Source organism: Halyomorpha halys, unplaced genomic scaffold, assembly GCF_000696795.3.
Source record: "Halyomorpha halys isolate HHAL.00 unplaced genomic scaffold, Hhal_1.1 Scaffold585.1, whole genome shotgun sequence".
Lineage (NCBI taxonomy): Eukaryota > Metazoa > Arthropoda > Insecta > Hemiptera > Pentatomidae > Halyomorpha > Halyomorpha halys.
Window position 1 is genome coordinate 242,518 of NW_027109935.1, and position 21,862 is coordinate 264,379.

Below are 21,862 nucleotides of genomic sequence, written 5' to 3' on the forward strand. Positions count from 1 at the left end.
ATTCTAGTAACGTTTCGGCCTTTTTACCTTTGGCCATTTTCAAACTTTTTGTATAGTTTAAAATATGAAGAATATAGGGTTGCGGTCAAAAGCAATAAAATAGTTTTCAACTATTTATTTCCAACGTTTCGGAAGGTACTTTGTAGGGCTTCATCAGGGCTGTTCAAGATGATACGTAAACAGACTTTTCCAATTTTTTTTATTAATTATTTTTACTTCTACGCACCTTGTGTTTTTTTTTTATCATCTATAATATATTACACATAAGAAACACATTATTCGTAAAAATTTATATGTTGTTTTATTTCAATTTCCTAAAAAAAAAAGAAAGAACAATGATAAAATTGGTCATAATAAATACATCTTTCATTTCTTTTTTCTTTCTTTTAGCATATAATACGATTAAAGTTTAAATCAATTTCATTAGAAATAATATAATTTTCAGGTACAATAAGGAATGGAATAATCGACTGAATAACAGTCAATCAGACGAAGAACCTTTACTTGAAAAGTTTCAAAATCATGACTACGATAAGTTCTTCGATATGAAGGTAAGCACTGTTTTTAATGTAAAGTATTAAAATGAAAAGATTTCAAAAGCCAAAAATGATTAGAAGCGTGACCGAGTTATTGCAGATAAACTTTCCTCTTTCTTCCACTCCTATATCTTATCTTTTCTTGATAAATATCCCTTGTTCTCTCCTTCTAAGATCTACATTATTGAGATTATATTTGTATTTTTATTTAGAGAGAGCCTTATGTGCATATGTCAAATAAACATACGAAAATTCGATAAGTACGATTTTTCATGATAACCTGATAGAGCCTGCCTGTCAGTTACAAATCTACATATCGAGTTATTCAATATGAATTGAATTTACTGAATAAAAAACTTATTAATAAAATTTTAATTAATCAATTTAAGAATTCATTACGTGAGATGTAAAACTGATAGGTTTTGTCACGAGAAATTGAACGTTCCTAATTTTCAAAAGTATGCTTAACCAAAATCAAAATACTCACTAAACTCGAATAACGCAAAATTTTATGATAAAAAACTTTTATTCTATTGATATTTTCAATTTTGAACAAACGTTTCGAAGATATAGGCGTTCGGAAGTCATATTTTGGTAGAGCTGATTAACTTAGTTGTGTCGAAAGTCATTTCGATCATTATTGTGAAGCGTACTTGCAATTATGGGTGTCTATTTGAAGCATAATTTAATTTTCTTCAATTCTTTATATGGAATAGTGTTGGCTGCAACTGACCAAAGCATTGTTTTGGAATTATTAAAGAAGAAAAAAGACGGAAAATTTATCTTAGACTAACCAATTTTAACTTCATCTAATTTACAGCCTATAGAAGATATGACGAAACTTCGCAGGACAAAAGTTTTATATATTTTTTCTTAGATAGGTCTACTAAGGTTGAATGCTGCTAGTTTTTCTCTTTGTCCTCGGTTTGGTCTCACGACCATTCCCGTAACTACCTATTTTAATAATTCTCTATTGTAACCAGCCAGTGGTATTTACTACTCCCTAAAGTTAGCAGTGACACTGTTAGCATCAAAAGCGATTCGTTTAGTTGACAAATTGACTTACAAATTTTTGTCATCAACAAATTTTCATAAAAGTAAGTTTTCTTTCTTCTATCTTTTTTACTCACAACCGTCCGTGCCACTGGTTCATACCACTTCATAGTGCTTTATGTAGTTTCGAAACTTCTGGGTTCGAAAATAAATTGTATTTAGATGCTTACGAATTATTAGTCAATATGGCATTCTATGTTGTTTGAGCGGTGCTAGTAACATTAAATATTGAAGATTCCCAATGACTGTCTCACTTAAAAGTATCAACTCCATTACTTGACGGTCGAGAATATTGATAGTGTATCTAATATAAGTTTTCAATTGTTTGTAATTTTTTACTTACAACAAACCAATTTTATGTTTCAGGTGCCTAAATGTGTTTTTACCACCTCACTGCCCAAGGTAAGAAATATTTGGATTCATAATGCAGGAAATAAGAAAAATATTGTTCTTGGAATCGTCAATTTTCGCTTATATTATATGTTTTAAGCTTCAAGGAAAAACTTGGTTTCGTGTATGTCAGACTGTTGTCAAATTTGAGTCTAACCATTACATCTACTACCATTAATCCAATATTGATATGAAATTCTCAGGAAGTGCGCGCGTTGATACCAAATTGAGCCACTATCAATTTCATCCGGTACTTTTAGTAAAAGAGCCCAACAATAGAAAAAAGTAAGCTATTTCACCCCAATTGTTATTACTTTAATGAAAATTCTGCATAATTACTAGTCAAAATTGATGAGGCTGCCAAGTATATTTAAGGGGAAATAAAAAATGGCGACTACGTTAAGAAAAATTAATTTTTCCTACAGAGCTCCATATCTAAAAAACTAAAATAGCTAAAATATGACCTCTAATAGAACTATTTACGTTCAATGATTCCCGAGATATAGTTTTTTTAAAAACAACATTTCGTAAAAATAGCACTGAAAAATCAGTAGTTAGTGAATATATTTAGGAAAATCATATCTCAGGACACATATGTACTTTGAAGACGAAGGAATAGATGTTACCGTTGACTAGATGAGCTATCATGATGAGTCATCGACTAAAAAAAATTAAGGATTGGAGGAAAATCAAGGACAAAAAAAAAAAAAATAAAAATTCCATGACCATAAAAACTGTATTTGGCATCGAATCTTCGCTTTGGTGAGGTATGGAACGCAATATTCCCTCTTAACGGCCCATTGATTTTCTCTCCAATCAATAAATCTCTGAAATCCATCCACTGATGTAACTGTAATTGTAAAAAAATCTTTTTTGGTTGAAACTAAAAGAATCATCGAAATACAGGCCAAATCGCGTCCCGTAATGTGGTTCGGTGGAACACAGGACAGCGAATCCGCAAACCGGCAGTCGCGGGAAATACGAGGCGGGTGGCAACCCTGAATGTTTTTTTCTGAATGATCTTGTTCTGTTCTTAGCCCTGAAGAAGGCTAGAAACTAGCCGAAACGTTGGCACAATAATATAGGTCACACCAACTTATTTATGTTTCTCTTAGACCGCACCCCCAACCATCTTCTCGTACGTCATCCACGGTCAACTATCTCTCATAATTATTAATCCTGAATGTTTTTGTTTGGCAATATTAATATTGATACCGTTATCTGCTTTGTCATACTTAGATTAGTAACAAAGATATTATTTAATAATAAAAGTCATTTTTGTCATACTAGCCAATAAGGATTTCTGGAATATTTTTGTTAATATCTGGATCATTCTCAAATAAACTGTTCTGTTACAGTGTTATACAAATACACTGTCCTGAGAATTATTGGCAAAGGCCATGAGGCAAAGTGTCCTTTTCATTTTTTTCCATCCCTTAATCAGTATTTAATATATATATCAAATCAGAGTCAATTTTGAGGTATTAAAATATAATATAAAAAGTTAAAAAAAAAAAATTCTTGTGGAAAATTGAAACGATTTAATGTCTGATTTTATTTCCGTAATTTCCACAAACGATTTTGATTAAAAAGGCCAAACTGGATGCCATGGCACCCTAGAGTGCCTCAAGCGGGGCATTTTTTACGAGAAAAAAATTAAAATTAAAATAACAAATCGATGGCTTACTTCAAGTACAATTTCAACTTCATGAAAAATACAATTAAAAGTTCTCTCTTTTAGAAAAATTACAACTTTTCATTAAGTTTGTTGACTTAACAGATTTATATTTTATACCCAAAGTTGTAATTTTCCTAAAAGAGAGAATATTTAATTCTATTTTTCATAAAATTAGTTGAAATGTACTTAGCACCATTGTGAAGTAACCCATCGAAGTATTGAGTGTATTCCAGCATTTAGTAGTTCGCAGTACTGTTCTTTCTTCTTTACCTACATATTCAACCGCTATAACGATAATTACGTCTCAATTATTTTTTTGTATTAAATTGTTTTGGTTGTTTCGGAAGCTCTTAATTGGAACAGCCCTGATGAAGCTCTACAAAGTGGGGCATAACGTCGGCAAACAAATAGTTGGTAACTATTTTTTTTTTAACACACCCCTGACAATCTTCTTCATAATTTGAAAGAATACGGCCAATTATTGATGTATATAATTATTTTTGTAGTTCGACAAGAGTGCCGCGAAAAGTTTTTATAAAATGAGATATAAATAAAAAGTTAAAGGGAACATCGGCTTCATGTTGGTGAAAAAAGTTACTGTAAAATTGTCGAATGCTAAAGATGAAAGTGTGAGGAATTGAAGAGGAGCTGCACTTGACAGATTAAACTGGCTTGAGGAGGCCAGAACCCAGTAGTGGGTTGTCGCGCCGGTTGATGATGATGATGAAAGATGAAAGTGTTGTTACTGATCAAATTAGGGAAAAAACTGTAATGAGTATACCTAAGCTTTTTACAAGATTTCCCAAAACTACTGGACGCACAATGAGTGTTCCAACAGTCCACAGTGTTTAGAAAAAAAAAGAAGAGATTGTCGTAGAAGAGTAGCCCGAAAAAAACATTCCATCCAAGACATTGAAAAAAAATTCTAATTAATTGAATAAATCTGGTGTTTTTAAATGTAATTAATGTTTTTTAATTTTTTTTATTTTTACAAAATAGTTTTGAATGTACGTATTCATTTTTATCATATTAATTATTTTTACACATCTATTTAAAAATTACTAAATTACTTCCCTCCTTCTTAGTCACACCCTTTGTCCCTGTTTCTTTTCAAAGAAGATGATAATAGTAAACATAATTTTTTAACGTAATAATGTCATTATTTTTAACTCTGTTTAACTGTTTCGGTAACTAAACGACTTTGTCAGAGCTGCATCTACTTGCTAGGTTCAATATATATCCCCGTCATAGGAGCCCCTGCTAAAATATATTTATATTTCTTTATGTAATAAAGAAAGTATTTATGATGAATTAAGAAAAATTTTATGAAGACCTAAGTGACATGTTTATGTGATAGATAGGATTTTATTTCAAAGGTGCTGATGATTTCATAACTATAAACATCAATTGTAAAACATCTAATCTAATAAAATGTATATTTTTTCCTTTTAACTCTATTAATTAATCTACACTTATCTAATCTAAATAATTGATAATCAGTTGACTCGTTTTTCTTTTGTGTTTATTTATTTTTATAAATTTAGTTTAAAACATCTGAAATCATATTTACTTATGACCAAATATTTCTCTTCCTTATTTGTATCAATGATATGCATAACAAGGGGAAAAAATGCTGAGGTGAAAATTACAAGTATATTGCTTACAGAGGACAGTTAGCAAAATGTGCCTGGGAAGCGTTTTTGCTTTCGAAGTATAAGAATAATTTTAATGAAGTATCTTGTGCATATTTCTTTATAGCTGTTTCATCTCATTCAAAATTCTAAATCATTCTTAAGTTAAATTTTTAATATAGGATTTGTTAAGGTCATCGAATCTCGTAATCATTGGACCGTGTCAATATCAGATTCACCTTGACATACAACGATTCCTATGATCTTTCTAACGTTTGGAATTCTACATTTTTTTCTCCACAGATTTAATGTCCGCGTACAAATGAAAGAAATCTTCGCTCAGAATGTGGCCTTTATTGTTGTATTCAGACTCACTACACTAAATGGTAAATTGATTCTAAATAACGAGATCATTTTATTTTTCAAACAAATTTTAAAGGAAAGGATGACGACTATTGGTACCAGAATTAAATACTTTCACCCATTTCTAAGAGATGGGTTACGTGGCAGTGGAAAACAGTTGGAAATGTGTTAATTATTGACACGTTAGAAGTTTGCAAAACATTAATGACAATGCTAAGTTAACGCAGACCTTTGTTAGCATTCCCACTAGATGTTCCGCTAGTTCGATAATGTTTGCAGTAATAAATAAATTCACATCTTAATTGTATCTATTGCATCTCATAAGCTTCCAAGAACCATTTCAGGTTATACTTGGTGGGAGGTTATTCCAAAAAAATTTGAATTTCGATGTCAAAAAGTATACACCTCTAACTACGAGATGACTTAATGTGTTTTACATTTAACAGTTAGTGGACGAAATAAAAATTTTTGTAGTTAGTGAGATGCTTTTGATAGTTCTTATCGCCGGCTAAAGTACTGGTGAGAAGTTTTTGATTAATATATTTGCACACAATTATCTTTTTTTCTAATCCTATTTTTGGAAGAATAGATTATATAACATTATCTTTATATTTGAATTTAATTTGTTTATCCATAAAGGTCATAAGAAGACCTTGACTGTGTCACCAGTAATTTTAGACATTAATTCATTCTAGTGAACTGTTCAGTCACTCCCTTTCCTCCAGTAATTTTCAGTCAAATATTATTACTGTTTCATTGACTATTGTCTGTTTATTAATTCGATACATTTTCAATTTATCAATTTCAGCACATGGAAAGTTCTCAAGAAGAAATATACACGGAATCCCTTCCTTCAGATCATGATTCAATTAGGCTCTCAAGATTTACTATTTATCATAGTGCACCTGATTTGCCCGATGCAGTGGCAGAACAAACAACACTCTTTATTAAAAATTCAAAAAATCCAACTCCACAGGTGGTATGCCACTATAGATTGAAGAATATTATTATACATTTTTTCAGTGATCTGTTGTGCTGTGATTTACTTTAATTAAATGATATTAAATTGTTTAATAAGAAATAGTGAGTGATTATGTGATGAATGTTGTATAGTGAATGGTGAGCTGTCATTAGTGAGTCATGTTCCTGGTTAGGTATCTGAGGTAAACTCACTCCTTCTTTGGTATTAAAAAAAGTAATAATAATAATATTGTTAGAAAGTGTTTTGAATCCCATTTAGTGAATTTTATTTAATGAATTAATTTCGAATTCTTCGCTCCATGTTCATTTTATTATTATATTAAGTGAGACTTATAAGCTTTGATTAATATTTTTATCATTGTGTTTTCTTTTTTACCCATTTGAAGCCACCCTTAATCCCATATATGGCCAATAAATTCATTAAAGTGGTAAGTATTTAATGTGAAAATATAGTTTTGAAATATATTCTTTTTCAGTTAATTAGGTAAGATTATTTTTGTGTCCTCTTCAACCTATTAAGCACTTGCATTATTTTAATTAAAACATTTATCTATCATTACAGTCACATGCATTAATCAGCCTGATGGAGTTATGTTATCAGTTTGATTATTTTCCTGTCTGTACACAGTCTAAATCCTCTACACATTGACATATTTAATCTATTCTGTAGTGTTTACTCTGTGTTGAAGTACTTAGAGTGGTTTGTAATTTAAATCCTCTTAATGTTATGATTAATTTTGTTGTCTAATAATCCAACATATGCACTTACTAATACTTAAAAGACCAAAATATAAACATTACTGAAAATCTTTTACTCATTGCTTATCTGTTTAGTGGTGTATATCAGTTTGTATTATAAACATTTCATGTTTATTTTTATCTCACTCCATTGCCATGGTTAGTTGAACCAGAAATCCAGACCTTGTTGCATTGCTCAAACTATTTTACTGTATCCAATTGATTTTGGTAAGCTAAGCAATCCTTTGACATAACTTTGTAAGGAATTGAAGGACTGTAGTAGGAAATTCACTTTCTATCATGTATTTTGTTCCTAATTGCATATTGTCTTCGCGTGAATGTTTTTTTCCAATTATTTTCTGTGAAAATACTGTAATTATTTATGATATTATCTATATTTGTGTGTAATAGTGATTTAGTTTAGAATTTACTATAAAAAACAAACAATATTTTTTATTATTTTTAAACTATTTATTTATAATTAATTTTTAAAAGTTTCTTTAATTGTTATATCTGTTCTATAGCCTATTAAATTGAACTTACTTACTTATGTAAATTTTTTAAGCACTAAAAGTTCTGCTTATATAAACAGTGAAATTAACTTAATTCCTTACTGGATACAAAATGTATTATTCAGAATAACATAGTTTGTTTTTATTACTGACAATCATTATTTTCAGGCCAAAAGTATTATGTTTAATGACGATCGCCGATCCGTTGATTTTGTCCTGGCCTGGTTAGATGGCAAACAAAGCAATGAAGTCGCGGAAGAAAAGAGAGCTTTATTTGAAGCCAATCTTCAGGAAGAAGGTATAGAAATTGAAAGAGAACAAACAGATAAATTGCATGTTGTTAAACTTCATGTGCCAAAAGATGTTTTACGAAGGTATTCTGAAATCCTTAGGCTCCGAATGCCTATGAAAGAGGTATGTAATCGTATTATTTATTAGAACTTATATACAGTGTCTTTATCAATCTTAAAAACCCTGCAATATAAATTATAAAAAATCACCCATTATTATAATTATAACAAATGTGCAAAAAGGCTTTTAAAAAAAAAAATTATGAACTATCCATAGTTATGGGGATGGATAAATAATTATCAGTTAATTATACAATTAACATTAACTGAAAAAAATTTATGAAATCACCTACTAACCATAATTGAGACATTATCTTTTATAATAATTCAGCCATTAAAGGGAAAATGTAATAATTCATACTGCTCTCAATGCCCTATATTTTAAAAATAAATAATAAATTAATTAGTGAGTTTATTAACTTTGAATGCTTTAAAATAGTTGGTTTTGCTTAAAACTTATCAGTTGTGGTAGAAAAATTAAGCAGTTATTGCTTACCATAAACTTTCTTGAACATTCCTTAAAATGATGAATACCTCAAAACTACATTTTTAACTTACACTACATTTCCATTCAATGGCCTAATTGATTTACTTTTAATGTTTTTGTTTTACATTAACCATGTAATATTTGCATGCATTTATGTATTATTAATGACATATATTAATATTTCAATTGATTAATATATTTAAATATATCAATATTATCAAACTTTTTTTAGTAGTTGCAACAGTTATGGTTTTGATGTTAACAATATGAGGGTATAATTACAAATATCTATATATGTTAAATACTTTTTTTATTTGGGGAATTATTTGGCTTCTTACTTTAATTTCTTCATTTATTAATTTTATAAATTAATATATAAAGAAATGAAAGTAAGAAGGCTAATAATTCCCAAAATTAAAAAAAAAATCTTTAAAGTACAAAATTTCCTATAACTGTAATTTGTTATGTCATTGTATTTTCCCTAAATGAAAGGCATCTTAAGTAACTTAAAACATTTGATAATAAAATCAAAGTATATATGATATGAGGTGAAGATAGTTGACTGTAGATTAATGATTGGAGAAGTTTGTCGGGGGGGGGGGGGGGGATCAGCAAAAAACAACAAATAAACAAAACCATATTTATTTATTTTATGCCGACGTTTCGACCTGAGTTTCAGGTCTTCATCAGGGCTATAGAACAAAAGAGATAACAACAACATTTGGAGAAACATAAAATTGAAAAGGAATAGTATACAAACAAATTTGGAATTATACAAAATATTGAATTGAATCATAAATGATGAAATATATATGCATATATAGTTGACCGTAAAGATTTAAATATAAGTAGATGGTCAGGGTTGCGGTCAAAAAAAAGAAGAACAAATAGTTTAATAGTTAAATCTGAAAATAGTTTTAAATTATTTGTTCTTCTTGTTTACCGCAACCCTGACCATCTACTTATATATAAATGATAAAAAATTGCAATTTTTAAAATGCATAAAATAAATAAATATGGTTTTGTTTATTTATGTTGTTCTTTGCTGACCGCACCCCCCGATAAACTTCTCCAATTATATATGATATGATTGACTGTTTTTATTATTTATTAAATGTACAATAAGCACTGGCTCTTAGATGCTTCTTGCTGAACTTGTGTATTTTAGAAGTTACATTAAGTTGTGTATCATGAAGTTTGAAGTGTTTCAGATTATGTTCAAATTCTTCTTTTGTAAATTAAAATGGATTGACTCTTTATATAAAGTGGTTAAAGTAAATAACATGTTTTTAGAATATTTCTTATATGAGCATAATTTATTTACAGACTCCACAAGACCGACTTTTTGGATCGAACTTTGATTTAATTACAGAAGTGAAATCATTTTTTTCTAAATTGATTTCTTGTGTTCGTCTCGATCCTTCAGTGTTCCCTAAAGAGAAATTTCGACTTTCTGCAGAGTACAACAGGCACAAAACCTATTTGTAAGTTTAAATTTATTATAGGTTAGATCATTTCATATACTAAAATGTAAGATAAACGATTATATATTTTTATTCTCTTCCCAACAGATTTGATGAAGATGATGTTAATTTTTTCTCTTCCCAAGTAAGAACTCTAGTTTTGGATTTTATTTTGTCAAGAACTAGCTTTGATGCTCCACAGAAGGAGGCTAATAATAAAGCAAATTTTGGAATTGAAAAACTCATAAATGATGGTGTATATAAAGCTGCTTATCCTCTACACGATGTAAGTGTCTATTTTAATTGTTCATTATGCACCATATTTCCTTGATTATAGATTGATCTAGAATATAACTCAGTTTGAACATACCAGTTAACTTGAACATATGAATCATCTCTGGTCCCATTCTTAATATTTTTTAAATTTAATTTCTCTCTCCAAAATGTGTGTAAAAAACGAGCATCTTATAACTTCTTATTGTTTATAAAAACACTATCAAATTTTCCATGCGAGGAATAAAACAAAAATAATCTATAAAATGACTTAGAAGCCCTGAGCCGAGTAAATATTTTCAATGTATAAAAGGTTCCTCAATAGCAGAACATTTTCTTCTAGAATAAATGACGCGAATTCTACCCTCAGACTAATGCATACCTGTGCTCCACAAGGTTCAGTCCTTTCTCCCATTCTATTCAACCTCTGTGTTCCCGACATCTTTCAGTCCATACATACCTCCATAGTTAGCTGATGATACAGCAGTGTTTTCTCAACATAGTGACATAATGATAGATAGAAATACTTTTCAAAGTCACCTTAATGAACTAGAACAATACTTGAATAAATGGATGATTATTCTGAATATCGAAAAATGTACTTAATAAGTTTTTACTCTCCAGACGCCTACCAGAACTGATTCTCAAAGGTAAGAATGTAAAATTGAATCCTTCCAGTGAAAGGATCTGCAAATTCACCTCGATCGCCGTCTTACTTGGAACCATCATATCAACATCAAACCTATACCAGGCTAGTAATGCTATATCCTATCCTAAATGGAAAATCCAAATTAAAATCAGAAACAGCAATTCTTATTTTTAAAACTATTCTCAGGCCACTGCTGATTTATGGCTGTGAAGTCTGGGGAGCGGCATCCTTTACTAAAAGGAAAAAATTAAAATCTTTTCAAAATAAAGTTGTAAGAATTGCAATGGATGCTTCTTGGTTTGTAAGAAACAGCCAATTGCATTGGGAATGACAAATAGAGACAATAGGGGTATTCATGATATTGTGTTAAATGTAAAATGTTTTACCATGTTAAATTTTATAAGTATAACATTGTGAGCAGCCCTATTTAAAGTCATGTTAAATGGTAACTGCATAAGTGCTCCTAGCGGATTTTCTGAGCAACTTATTTAGTAACCTTTCCAATAAAACTTCATGTTATTATTTACTTCTAAGTTTTGATTACAGTAATTTATTACAACATGCCTAAAATAAATGAAAAGTAGAAGTGTAAAAGTTTAGCTATTGTCTTTTTTAAAAAGTCCAAAACACAAAACAAAACAAAACACAAACTATGAATAAGTAACACTACAACAAATAAAACGGCGACAAGCTTAGCTAGTCTGTTTCGTGGCATCATTCTCCATTTAACAGGCCTAATAACAGACTCTCAGCCTTATTATATGTTATATCATTTTAGCATGGTAATAGAAGGAAATATTTCTCCATTTAACATCAATTTTTCCATTTAACACGCTTTAAGATGTTAAACTAAAGATCATGAATACCCCTAACAGAGGATTACATCAAAAAATGGTTCATGAAGTTCCACTCCCAGTTACCTACAGTGAAAGGAGCAGTGACCTACAACTTGGGAAACCCTACCACAGCCCGAAGACTGAAGACCTATATTCGGGCAAACTCCCTATGATATTAATGTATTTAATGGTTTCTAATACAATTTATTACATCTGTATATTTGAGTAAATATGCTTAATAATTCATTTTTATTTTCAGGGTGAACCAGACGATAGTACTTGCCTTAGAGGTAAACTGTTTTATGAGTGGGCTCATGTTAACAAATGGGCTATGTTCCAACCGATTGACCACATTAGGGAATATTTTGGTGTTAAGTTTGCCCTTTATTTTGCCTGGCTTGGATTTTATACCCATATGCTCATTCCTGCATCCATTGTAGGCTTACTATGCTTTGTATACGGCATTTTAACATTGGGTGCAGATCAGTTAAGGTAAATATGAAAATTAGCACCTGATATTTCAATAACATCATGAATTATGTTGTTGACAATGCTAGAATATTTTTTAGTTACTATGATATTTTTATTTCACCATAATTTATTTTGATATTGACAACATTTATTTTAAAATATCAATGGGCTGTATGTACTGTTAACGAAAGGTGTAAAACACTAACACGATTACAAAACTAAGTATTTTTTAAATAATAAGATAACTTGATACGAAATTTCATTTAGAGGCAAAGATTTTTCCTGTTAAATTTGATCTTAGTACATTATTTATCTGAAATTGTAGGAATAGAAATAATTATTTGACATAAGTAAAAAATATAAGAAAAGAAAATTTTAACCTGATTTATCAATACCTTACATAATAGAGAAGTTAACTTTGAGAGTTCCTTATTTTTTTACATTTCCACTGTATACTGAGTAATTGAAGACTCATCACCGTGTTAACTGTACACTTCATTTGACTAATTTGATGGATTACATTAATTTTAAAATTATGAATTAAAATTTAATTTTCTTTATGTATTTCTTTTCCTATTACAGCACTGATATTTGTGATGAATCTCTAAACATCATTATGTGTCCTTTGTGTGATAAGACATGTGATTACTGGAAACTATCCGACACATGTACATTTGCTAAGGTCACGTATCTTTTTGACAACCCTGTAACAATTGTTTTTGCAGTCTTCATGTCATTTTGGGGTTAGTTTCCTGTTCTATTTATTTATATGATTTTGTATTAGAAGGTTATTGGTTGACCGTATTATATTGAACTTAGATAAATGGTCCGGGTGGATGTCAAAAAAGGTACTTAAATAGCAAGGAACCTACGTTTTTACCCACCTTGCAGGTCATCAGCAGGTTTAGATGAAAAAGATATAAAAAATATTCTGAATTAGAGCTGGACTTATAAATATATTGTAAATGTGGTAGAACTTAAACAAAAATTCCTGGAAGATTTCAATCCATGATGAGAATTAGGGTTTCAGTTTTTGGTGAAGAAGTATTATTTCTGGAATAACGGTTGTGCAAGGAGGTGATTTGTTCATGATGCTTATTTTCCCCCAATTATGGGTGCCTACTTCATAGAGGCTGGGTGTGCTCCAGAACCCATTGGGTTGACTCATGGATTTAGCAACAGACTAAATAATTATCTACCAAAATTATTTTAAAATGAAAAGTGTAAATTAAAACAAAATGTAAATTGGAAGGGAAGAGAATAAAATATTCGGTTCTAAAATAATATTTTACTCTGTTCATTTTAATTTTAATTTTCTTTTAATTTGTGCTATTCATTTATTTATATATTTTCAATTATATAATATATATGTATTTTCATCTTATACTCATGTTCTAGTTTACAAATTTGTTTTGTATCATATTTTTTTAGCCCTACAAAGTTAGTCAAAACATTCAGATAAACAGTTTTTCTGGTTATTTGAATACCTTTTTTAGATTGCCACCCAGACCACCTTTTATATGATTTTATTTCTGCATGCTAATTTTTAGTAGTTTACGTCTGTACTGTTAAAATTAATGCAGTTCATTTCAATATTATAAAATATTTGACAAATATAGTATTTTTAAAAAGTTTAATATTATATATTGCAAAGCTAATTCAAAAACCTCTTAACTACATATGTTGTACTCTATGGATAGGAGGTTTTGGAATTAAGTTGGCGTTATTTCATATTGTTTTATTTTGATATGTTTTTTTGGTTTTATTTTACAGCTACATTATTTTTGGAATTGTGGAAGAGGTATTCTGCTTCAATAGCACACAGATGGGGTCTGACAGACTTTAATATTCTAAGTGAACCGCCAAGACCTCAGTATATGGCTCGCTTTGATGAAAATAATCCTAAAAAATCAAAAACAAATGTAATCACAGGGGTTAAAGAACCTTATGTGCCATTCTGGACTGTAAAAGTTCCTGCAACTTTATTCAGTTTTTCAATTGTTATAGTTTTGGTAAGGATATTGCCTTATGTAATAATTTTAAGTATGTTCATTTGTGTTATATGCACCTACACATTTTTCCTCTGATATTAACAAAAATATTATAAAAATGATGAAATGAGTGTAGAGTGAACAGGGTTTAGGGTCCTCTGGCTCTCTCCATTACGTATCATATGGTCTCTTGTTTCTTATTTCTTAGTAATCACTTAGAAGTTAACTTACAAAAGTGTCATAATTCTGTTTATTTAAAATTTTGCTCAAATATATGCACCATATGATTAAATAACCGTACTTAAACTATTCCTAAGATTCCGTGATTCCATTCCTCAAAGTACCCGTCAGCTCCTAGTATCCTCTCTCATTTTCTCTAACTTTGACTACAGTTATGTGGTCTATAGAGGGCTTTCTGCTGGTCTAGTGTTGAGACTGAGGAGACTCATGAATTGCTTCGTAAGATTTATCTTTGGGTTTCTAAGGCGCTCTCATGTCTCCTGTTGGTATACCAAATTGAAGTGGCTCCATCCAACCTCCTGAACGTAATACCTTCTTGATGTTTTCTTATTCCAAGTCTTTAAAATAAAAAAAACCTACCTATATCCTTGATCTTCTCACTCTTCGTTCATCCATATATTCATTAAACACCAGATCTCAACCGATTGATTTATATATGCTCTTCCGTAGAACTGCCTCCTTCAACAAACCCTTTGTCATTCCTGCAACCTCCTAGAATTCTTTTCCCATCTCCATTCGCCAATCCTCTTCCATTCTCTCCTTTACACAACACCTATTCCTTCACTTAATTCATAACCAAAACTCTGCATCAATGTGAACAATGTTTACAGCCATTTATTGATTATCATTATAAATTTTGGTTTAACTTAATGTATAAATGTAATTTTAATCTGCATACTGAAACTTATTTTCAGGGGGTCACGGCAGCAGCATGGTAACGCGCCAGTCTACCAAACCGATGGTTATGAGATCGAGTCCCCGGCCCTACCCGGGATTTTTTCAAGCATTTAAATATGCAATACACTTCCCCCGGGCATTTGTGAGGCCCCTAAGCCAATGGGTGGCACTCACAAAAAATAGGCGTGTGAGTGACGAACCGACCCTATGTAAACCTCGTCATGAAACGCGTGATATATTTCCTACATGCATTGTGCGAGGCCTTGGACCTCTATGGTCTGTCGTGCCAGTAATAATAATACTGAAACTTACTAGATGTTTTCCAGACAGTTATTCCTTACATGTAACCATGTATTTATCCTTAACATATGGGACATTTGTTCCAGAATAAAATTATTTTTCTATTTCATTTCATATGCAACCGCTATATCCACACTACATGCAAATAACTGCAATATGCATACGCATTTTTGTTTACTTTTGTCGAGGTGCTCATTTAACTGATATGGTTGAATTTCTAGAAGCACAAATTTATGTTTAATTATAATTCTATTGTGGAGGAAAATTACAAATTACAAATTACAAAATAATCATTGATTCGAATTATTTCAAATCAGAGGCAATTCATTGAAATTATTCTATTTATATAATTATATAAAATTATTCTTATGGTAGGTTAGCCCTATGAAAAGTAAACTTACTTTTTCATTTCATTGTAGTTAATTAAATTTTTTTAAATATTTGTCATAATGGCTGCTTGATTTTATTTTCAGGTATTATTGGCAGTTGCAGCGGTATTTGGTGTTGTTCTTTATCGCATGTCAGTTCTGGCCTCAATTAGTATTTATGCTGATAGAGATTGGGCAGCCAACTATGCCTTGATTATTATTCCTGCTACTGCCGCCGTACTGAATCTTGCATTTATTCTTGTTCTCAATTATGTAGGTATTTTTTTAACTTTATACTATTGAGACATAAGTAAATAATTTGATATAATGAGTAGTACAAATGATGTAATCTTTTTTTTTTTTTTTTTTTTTATTTAGATTTATGACAAACTTGCTGTATATTTGACTGAATTAGAAATGCATAGAACGCAAACAGAATTTGATGAATCTCTTACTATTAAAATTTATTTATTTCAATTTGTCAATTACTACACATCAATAATGTATATTGCATTTCTTAAAGGAAAGGTTGTTGGTTATCCTGCAAAATATAATAGAATATTTGGACTGAGGCAAGAAGAGGTATGTTATACAGAAAAACAAAAACAAATTATTAATTAACATTAATTTAAGAACATTGATTCCTGTGACATAAAAGCTTTGTTCATTTCAGGGTTGGATGATTAATTTTAATTAGGTTAATGTTTTTTTATTAATATTTTATTTAAAAAAAATTAATTTAGATGTTCCAAAACACCAATGAAATTTGATAAAATTGTTGAATAAGTACCGCTCCATTAAAAAATATAATTTTTTTATCATGTATAATCTTTTTAAAACCTCTTAATAAATTTTGATTATTTTTTTTTAATTATTAAAAATGACCCTGTAATTTTTTTATTGGATTGATGAGGAGAAGGCTTAGTGTTGGCATCACTGATGTTAACCTAATTTTTTATTATAATTCTATATCCAAAAATATTCTACATGTGACCTGGCATTTGTTTCAATGGTTCCTAGTAGTTGGGGAAAAAAAGTTATTTTCTATAATTGTAATGCTATTTTAAATAATTATTTTCTCCCTTTGCTCTGTTTAAATTTCCAGATTATTAAATACTAATTGATTCGTTTACTGTATAGGTTAAGAAAGAAATATTACTAATTTTATTAAATGAATTTAAATGTTTAAAACATTATAAAAACCAAATGATGCTTCCTGTAAGGTAGGGGGAAAAAGTTATTTCTCGGAAAAAACTTGTCAAATTTGTTTTTAGTGCCCTTAAAAGCTCAAAAAGAAATATTTTCAGATATCAAAAATACTTTACCTAGTACAATAGTGTGGGTTTCCAAGTGAAAAAATATCGACCGACTAAACAAGCAAATTGGACTAGGTAAAGTTTTATATCAATGAAAATTAATTTTTAAGGGCATCAAATATTAAGGAATAGCGAGTCAAATTTATTTAAGTAAGCTTCAAAATGAATTTGACTCTCTATTTCTTAAATAAAGCTTTTCTTTAGTTTATTTTACTGGAAGCATTTGACAGTAGTGATTTTTGCACTACAAGAAACCTTGGATACAGATTTTTATTAAAATTGAAAAATAAATTTTTTCTCTTCAAACTTTTCATTTTTCTGGGGCCATTGATTTTTTTTTTTTTAACCCAAAAATTGTAAAAACTTCAACATGACTAAACCAATTCACACAAAACAGAGTGGTTTAGGATCCTGTAAATTACACTAAGTGAAACAAATTAGAACCTCTTGGAGGATTTTAAATTAGAATTAGGAGATATAAAATATATTTCAGGAATTTTTCTGTATTTAAAAAAAAAATAAAAGGTGCTCTGTCTTTGTGAGTTCTGTAGTTTTGGAGGAGAAAAAATGATGTTGTGAAACAATTACCTAGATAAGACCTTGATGATTATTAAATAACTTATTAATACAAAATTTTTTTAGCAGACATATGTGGTAATAATATACATATGTAGTATAAGTACGTGCATGAAAATAAATTAAAAGTATTTCCTAGAAGCAGTATTTTAATGCATATAATATGTGTTATAACAAATTAAAAGTAGTTCCTAGAAGCAGTATTTTAATGCATATAATATGTGTTATTATAACACAATTATTATTAATTACTCAATTATTATTATACAGTGATGTTAAAAAGCTGTGTCTAGCATCTTTTACAAATTGTTTTTCTTATAATTTTCATTAGTACAATTTCTTAATTCTTAATTAAATGTAAATGCCATTACAATTTTGATATCTGATTGGCTATTATTGTTAAATATTTTACAATATTAATTTTTAATTTAAAAATTTTAATTTTTATTATAGTAAATCAATGTTTGTCCAATAGTGTAACCCTGGAGGATGCCTGATGGAGCTGTGTATACAACTGGCTATTATCATGGTTGGTCAGCAGTTTTTGAATGGCATTTTGGAAATGCTTATCCCGTAAGTAAATGTTTAGCCATTTTTAAACTATCTATGTAGTATTTTTATTTATTTTAAATGCTTTAATGACATTATAATATAAGTTTTATGTTCATATACTACACTAAGTACAGCTTCCCCTCTTTATTTCTTTCTTGTAAATATGTTTTCAAATTAGTTTTTCTAAGGCTATACTATCCCCCATCTTTGTCCAGAACTGCCTCTCTAAGATGTATTTGGTCTTATATACCTCTGCTTCCTGGAGTTGATGAATATCTGGGTTAGCTAAGCCCTTCTATTGTTGTAATATTAGGCATGTCCAGAAATTACTGTCGGGCTGTTCTGCTTTTTTTTTGTTTTATTTTTCAAAAGTTGACAACACTGAGGGATAGTGGAAGGCTCCTAAACACAACAAGCCACGTAGACCCATGTCAGTACCAAAACTTGTCTCATAGTGTTCGTTTCTCTGAAATATGTCAATAACAAATCCCGCCAAGTGCGGGGTACACAATAATAACAGAATAACAGTTTTCTCAGGCTTATTCAATTATTTAAGATCATTTGAAACTATTGCTTTCAGAAATTAATTAAAATTTTTTTATTTGTGATGAAAAGAGAATAACTACACTCACAAACTCATTAAACAAAAAGTGGTTGCTCCTAAATGATGCCTCTGTACTAAAAATAAATCACAGAGTATAAAATGTAAAGAATTTTCTCTTGTTTAATTTGTTAATAAGTTAATATTGCTAAAAAATGTATGATTTTATGTTATGGGAGAAAAACTGATAAGAAATAACATTTTTTTATGTTTCCGGTGAAAATTGGAGGTCACAAAGTTCATATTCATAATCAGCATCCCAAAATACATAAAGTAGCATATATTATCTCATATTGCTATATTTCCTCAATGAATCAGTTTGGGAAGGATGGTTAATTCTAGCATCACCTTGTCTTATATACTTCTTTCATGTTCACAAAGTCTTATGCTTGTTTAACACTTTGACTGTGGTCGACAACACATTTTCAAGCCATGGTTTATGTGGTGATATAAAATAACTTTCTAGAGTCTTTATTCAGTAATTCTGTTTAAAAATACCAGTTGAACATTCATGTATCAGCTGATTGCATACATATGTTTAGTTGCATATGCGGGTGATGACAATGTGTCATCATGGTTAAAAACCAGGCATTTAAACTTAATTTAGCTAAATATTAAATTTTATACATTATATAATGCTTATTTAAATTAAAAGAAAAAAAGTGGTTTTTGAGGGGAGGAGCGCCTTTAGTCAAAGTGTTAAAGTTGAACAGCTGATGAGTTTTATTCTGAAACTGCCTTGCTTTATCTAGTAGAATTCACATGCATTTCTTCTTTTACTAAGTTCTCACTGATATTTATGTTCTTTACAGTCAATATTTGTGAATAATATTACTTATATTACTATTATTACTCTTTCATTTTATTTTTCTGATAACTTAATATAGTACACTATATATCATATATGATACATATAGGTTTATTTGTAAGTGGATTAACAGTTTAAGCATCAAAGCTGGTCTAGAAAAACCGAGTAATTCTGAAGTGGATGCTGTTGTTGATGATCCATCTCACAAAAGATGGACTGAAGATTTTAAACTTCTCGATTGGGGTCCTCGTGGTTTGTTTGGTGAATATTTGGAAATGGGTAAGTTGTGAAAAGTATTAATTTTTATTAATAAGTTTTATATATATTTTTTGGCTATTTTATTGATTTTCAGATCATTATGTTTTTCTTTTTCAGTTTTGCAATATGGCTTTGTCACCATTTTTGTTACTGCTTTTCCACTGGCACCTTTTTTCGCTCTTGTGAACAATATATTCGAGATGAGGTTGGATGCTCGTAAATTCCTTCTGTATTATCGCAGGCCTGTACCTAAACGAGCACCTAATATTGGAGTTTGGTTTAGAATTTTAAATGTCCTTGGTCGATTGGCTGTCATCTCAAATGTAAGAGAGTTAAAAAAAATTTTTTCTTAGAAAACTATAATAAGTTCACTGTTAAAATCTCTGATGGAATAAGCCTTTGAAAGTAAAAATACATTTTCACTTACTAGTATTATTGATAGTTTTAACATTTTGCTAATTCGCTAAAGAAATTCTATCATTATTAAAGTTATTTCTTTAACCAATATTACTTCATTCAGCATTTAATTTTCTTACATTATTAGGAGTGGACGAGTGGTTTGATTCAAAGATTTCAATTGATTCATCTAGAAGACTCATGATTCACTTAGTGACTTTATAAAACCAGCTGAAGTGGGTCAATTCTTTGTTGAGAAAAGTTGGATTGTGAATGGTGTTTTGACACCCGTCGACAGTCTACCTGTACTTGTTGAACTGGAAGTTGACGTGCATCTTCATCCTGTAGTGTAACAAAAATGTGCATTAACTTCCACCGTTTCTGTGTGGCAAATGCTATTCACAATTGGAAATTGCTTATTCTTATACTGAATAAAACTTGTATAATTAATAAATAATAGTTTAATTTAAGAAATAAATCAGACTACCAAAATACTTCTTTCTTCTGCTTCTATTTCTTCTAGGCAATGGGGATGTTATTGCATATCTCCTTAAACATATTAGTGGATATGTTAGTATATATAAATAAAAAAAAAAGAAACTTGATATAGAAGTCAGGTGTCTTCAACCCTTACTTCTGTATGAAACTCTTCTATACCTGAATGAAACTCGAGACTCTTCTTAAAACAAATTAATACACTTTCTTTATATTTACATGTGCAGATGCAAGATCTTTTTCTGTATGGCGACATTCATATACTTGCATATATTTGCAAAGACCTGTAGCATTTAGGGGAAGGCACTCAACTACTATACCAAGTTTCATTAATTTGTATATACATCACTAAAAATCCACTAATATATTAAAGGGTATTGCCTAGAAGAAGATAGGAGTATTTCAGTAGTTGGGTTTATTTCTTTAATTAAATTATTTCTTATATTATATATATATATATATTGACCGTATTTTTCAAAATATGATGAATGAGATGGTTGGAGGTGCAATCAAAGAAAACAAAAAATAGTTATATTTGCCGATGTTTCGCCCCACTTTGTAGAGCTTCATTAGTGCTAAAAAGATACAAAAACAACTAAAAATATTTTGACGTTGTAGGATAATGAGGTACAAATGAACAAAAAGAAGAAATAAAAATAGTTATATTGTATATATGTATATATAGTTGACCGTAAAAATTGATATGTAAGAAGATGGTCAGGGTTGCGGTCAAAAGTGAAACAAAAATAGTTCACAACTATTTATTTTCCAACGTTTTGCCCCACTTTGCAGGGCTTCATCAGGGCTAAAAAGATACAAAATGATACTATGATAAGATACAATGATAGGAATAAAAATACAAAGATAAGATA

At 29.8% G+C, this 21,862-nt stretch overlaps 1 protein-coding gene across 15 annotated transcripts in view; it reads left to right on the forward strand.

Annotated features, from left to right (window-relative positions):
* The window catches only part of LOC106684466 (anoctamin-5), a 42,517-nt gene that overhangs the window by 4,254 nt on the left and 16,401 nt on the right, over positions 1–21,862 (forward strand). For 2 of the 15 annotated variants that reach the window (XM_014426572.3, XM_067048097.1), the window contains exons 3-16: positions 446–551; positions 1,956–1,991; positions 6,460–6,630; positions 8,051–8,296; positions 10,046–10,203; positions 10,291–10,468; positions 12,200–12,432; positions 12,994–13,154; positions 14,185–14,423; positions 16,094–16,261; positions 16,367–16,570; positions 18,356–18,453; positions 19,951–20,120; positions 20,217–20,422. In XM_014426572.3, the coding sequence (XP_014282058.1) occupies positions 446–551; positions 1,956–1,991; positions 6,460–6,630; positions 8,051–8,296; positions 10,046–10,203; positions 10,291–10,468; positions 12,200–12,432; positions 12,994–13,154; positions 14,185–14,423; positions 16,094–16,261; positions 16,367–16,570; positions 18,356–18,453; positions 19,951–20,120; positions 20,217–20,422 (2,374 nt within the window). Of the gene's footprint in view, positions 1–445; positions 552–1,955; positions 1,992–5,250; positions 5,675–5,723; positions 6,171–6,240; positions 6,376–6,459; positions 6,631–6,651; positions 6,815–6,846; positions 7,061–7,092; positions 7,333–7,372; positions 7,599–7,620; positions 7,743–8,050; positions 8,297–10,045; positions 10,204–10,290; positions 10,469–12,199; positions 12,433–12,993; positions 13,155–14,184; positions 14,424–16,093; positions 16,262–16,366; positions 16,571–18,355; positions 18,454–19,950; positions 20,121–20,216; positions 20,423–20,643; positions 21,857–21,862 lie in introns of those variants that run through there. The other 13 variants (XM_024361326.2, XM_014426573.3, XM_014426574.2 and 10 more) reach the window with 13 other exon arrangements.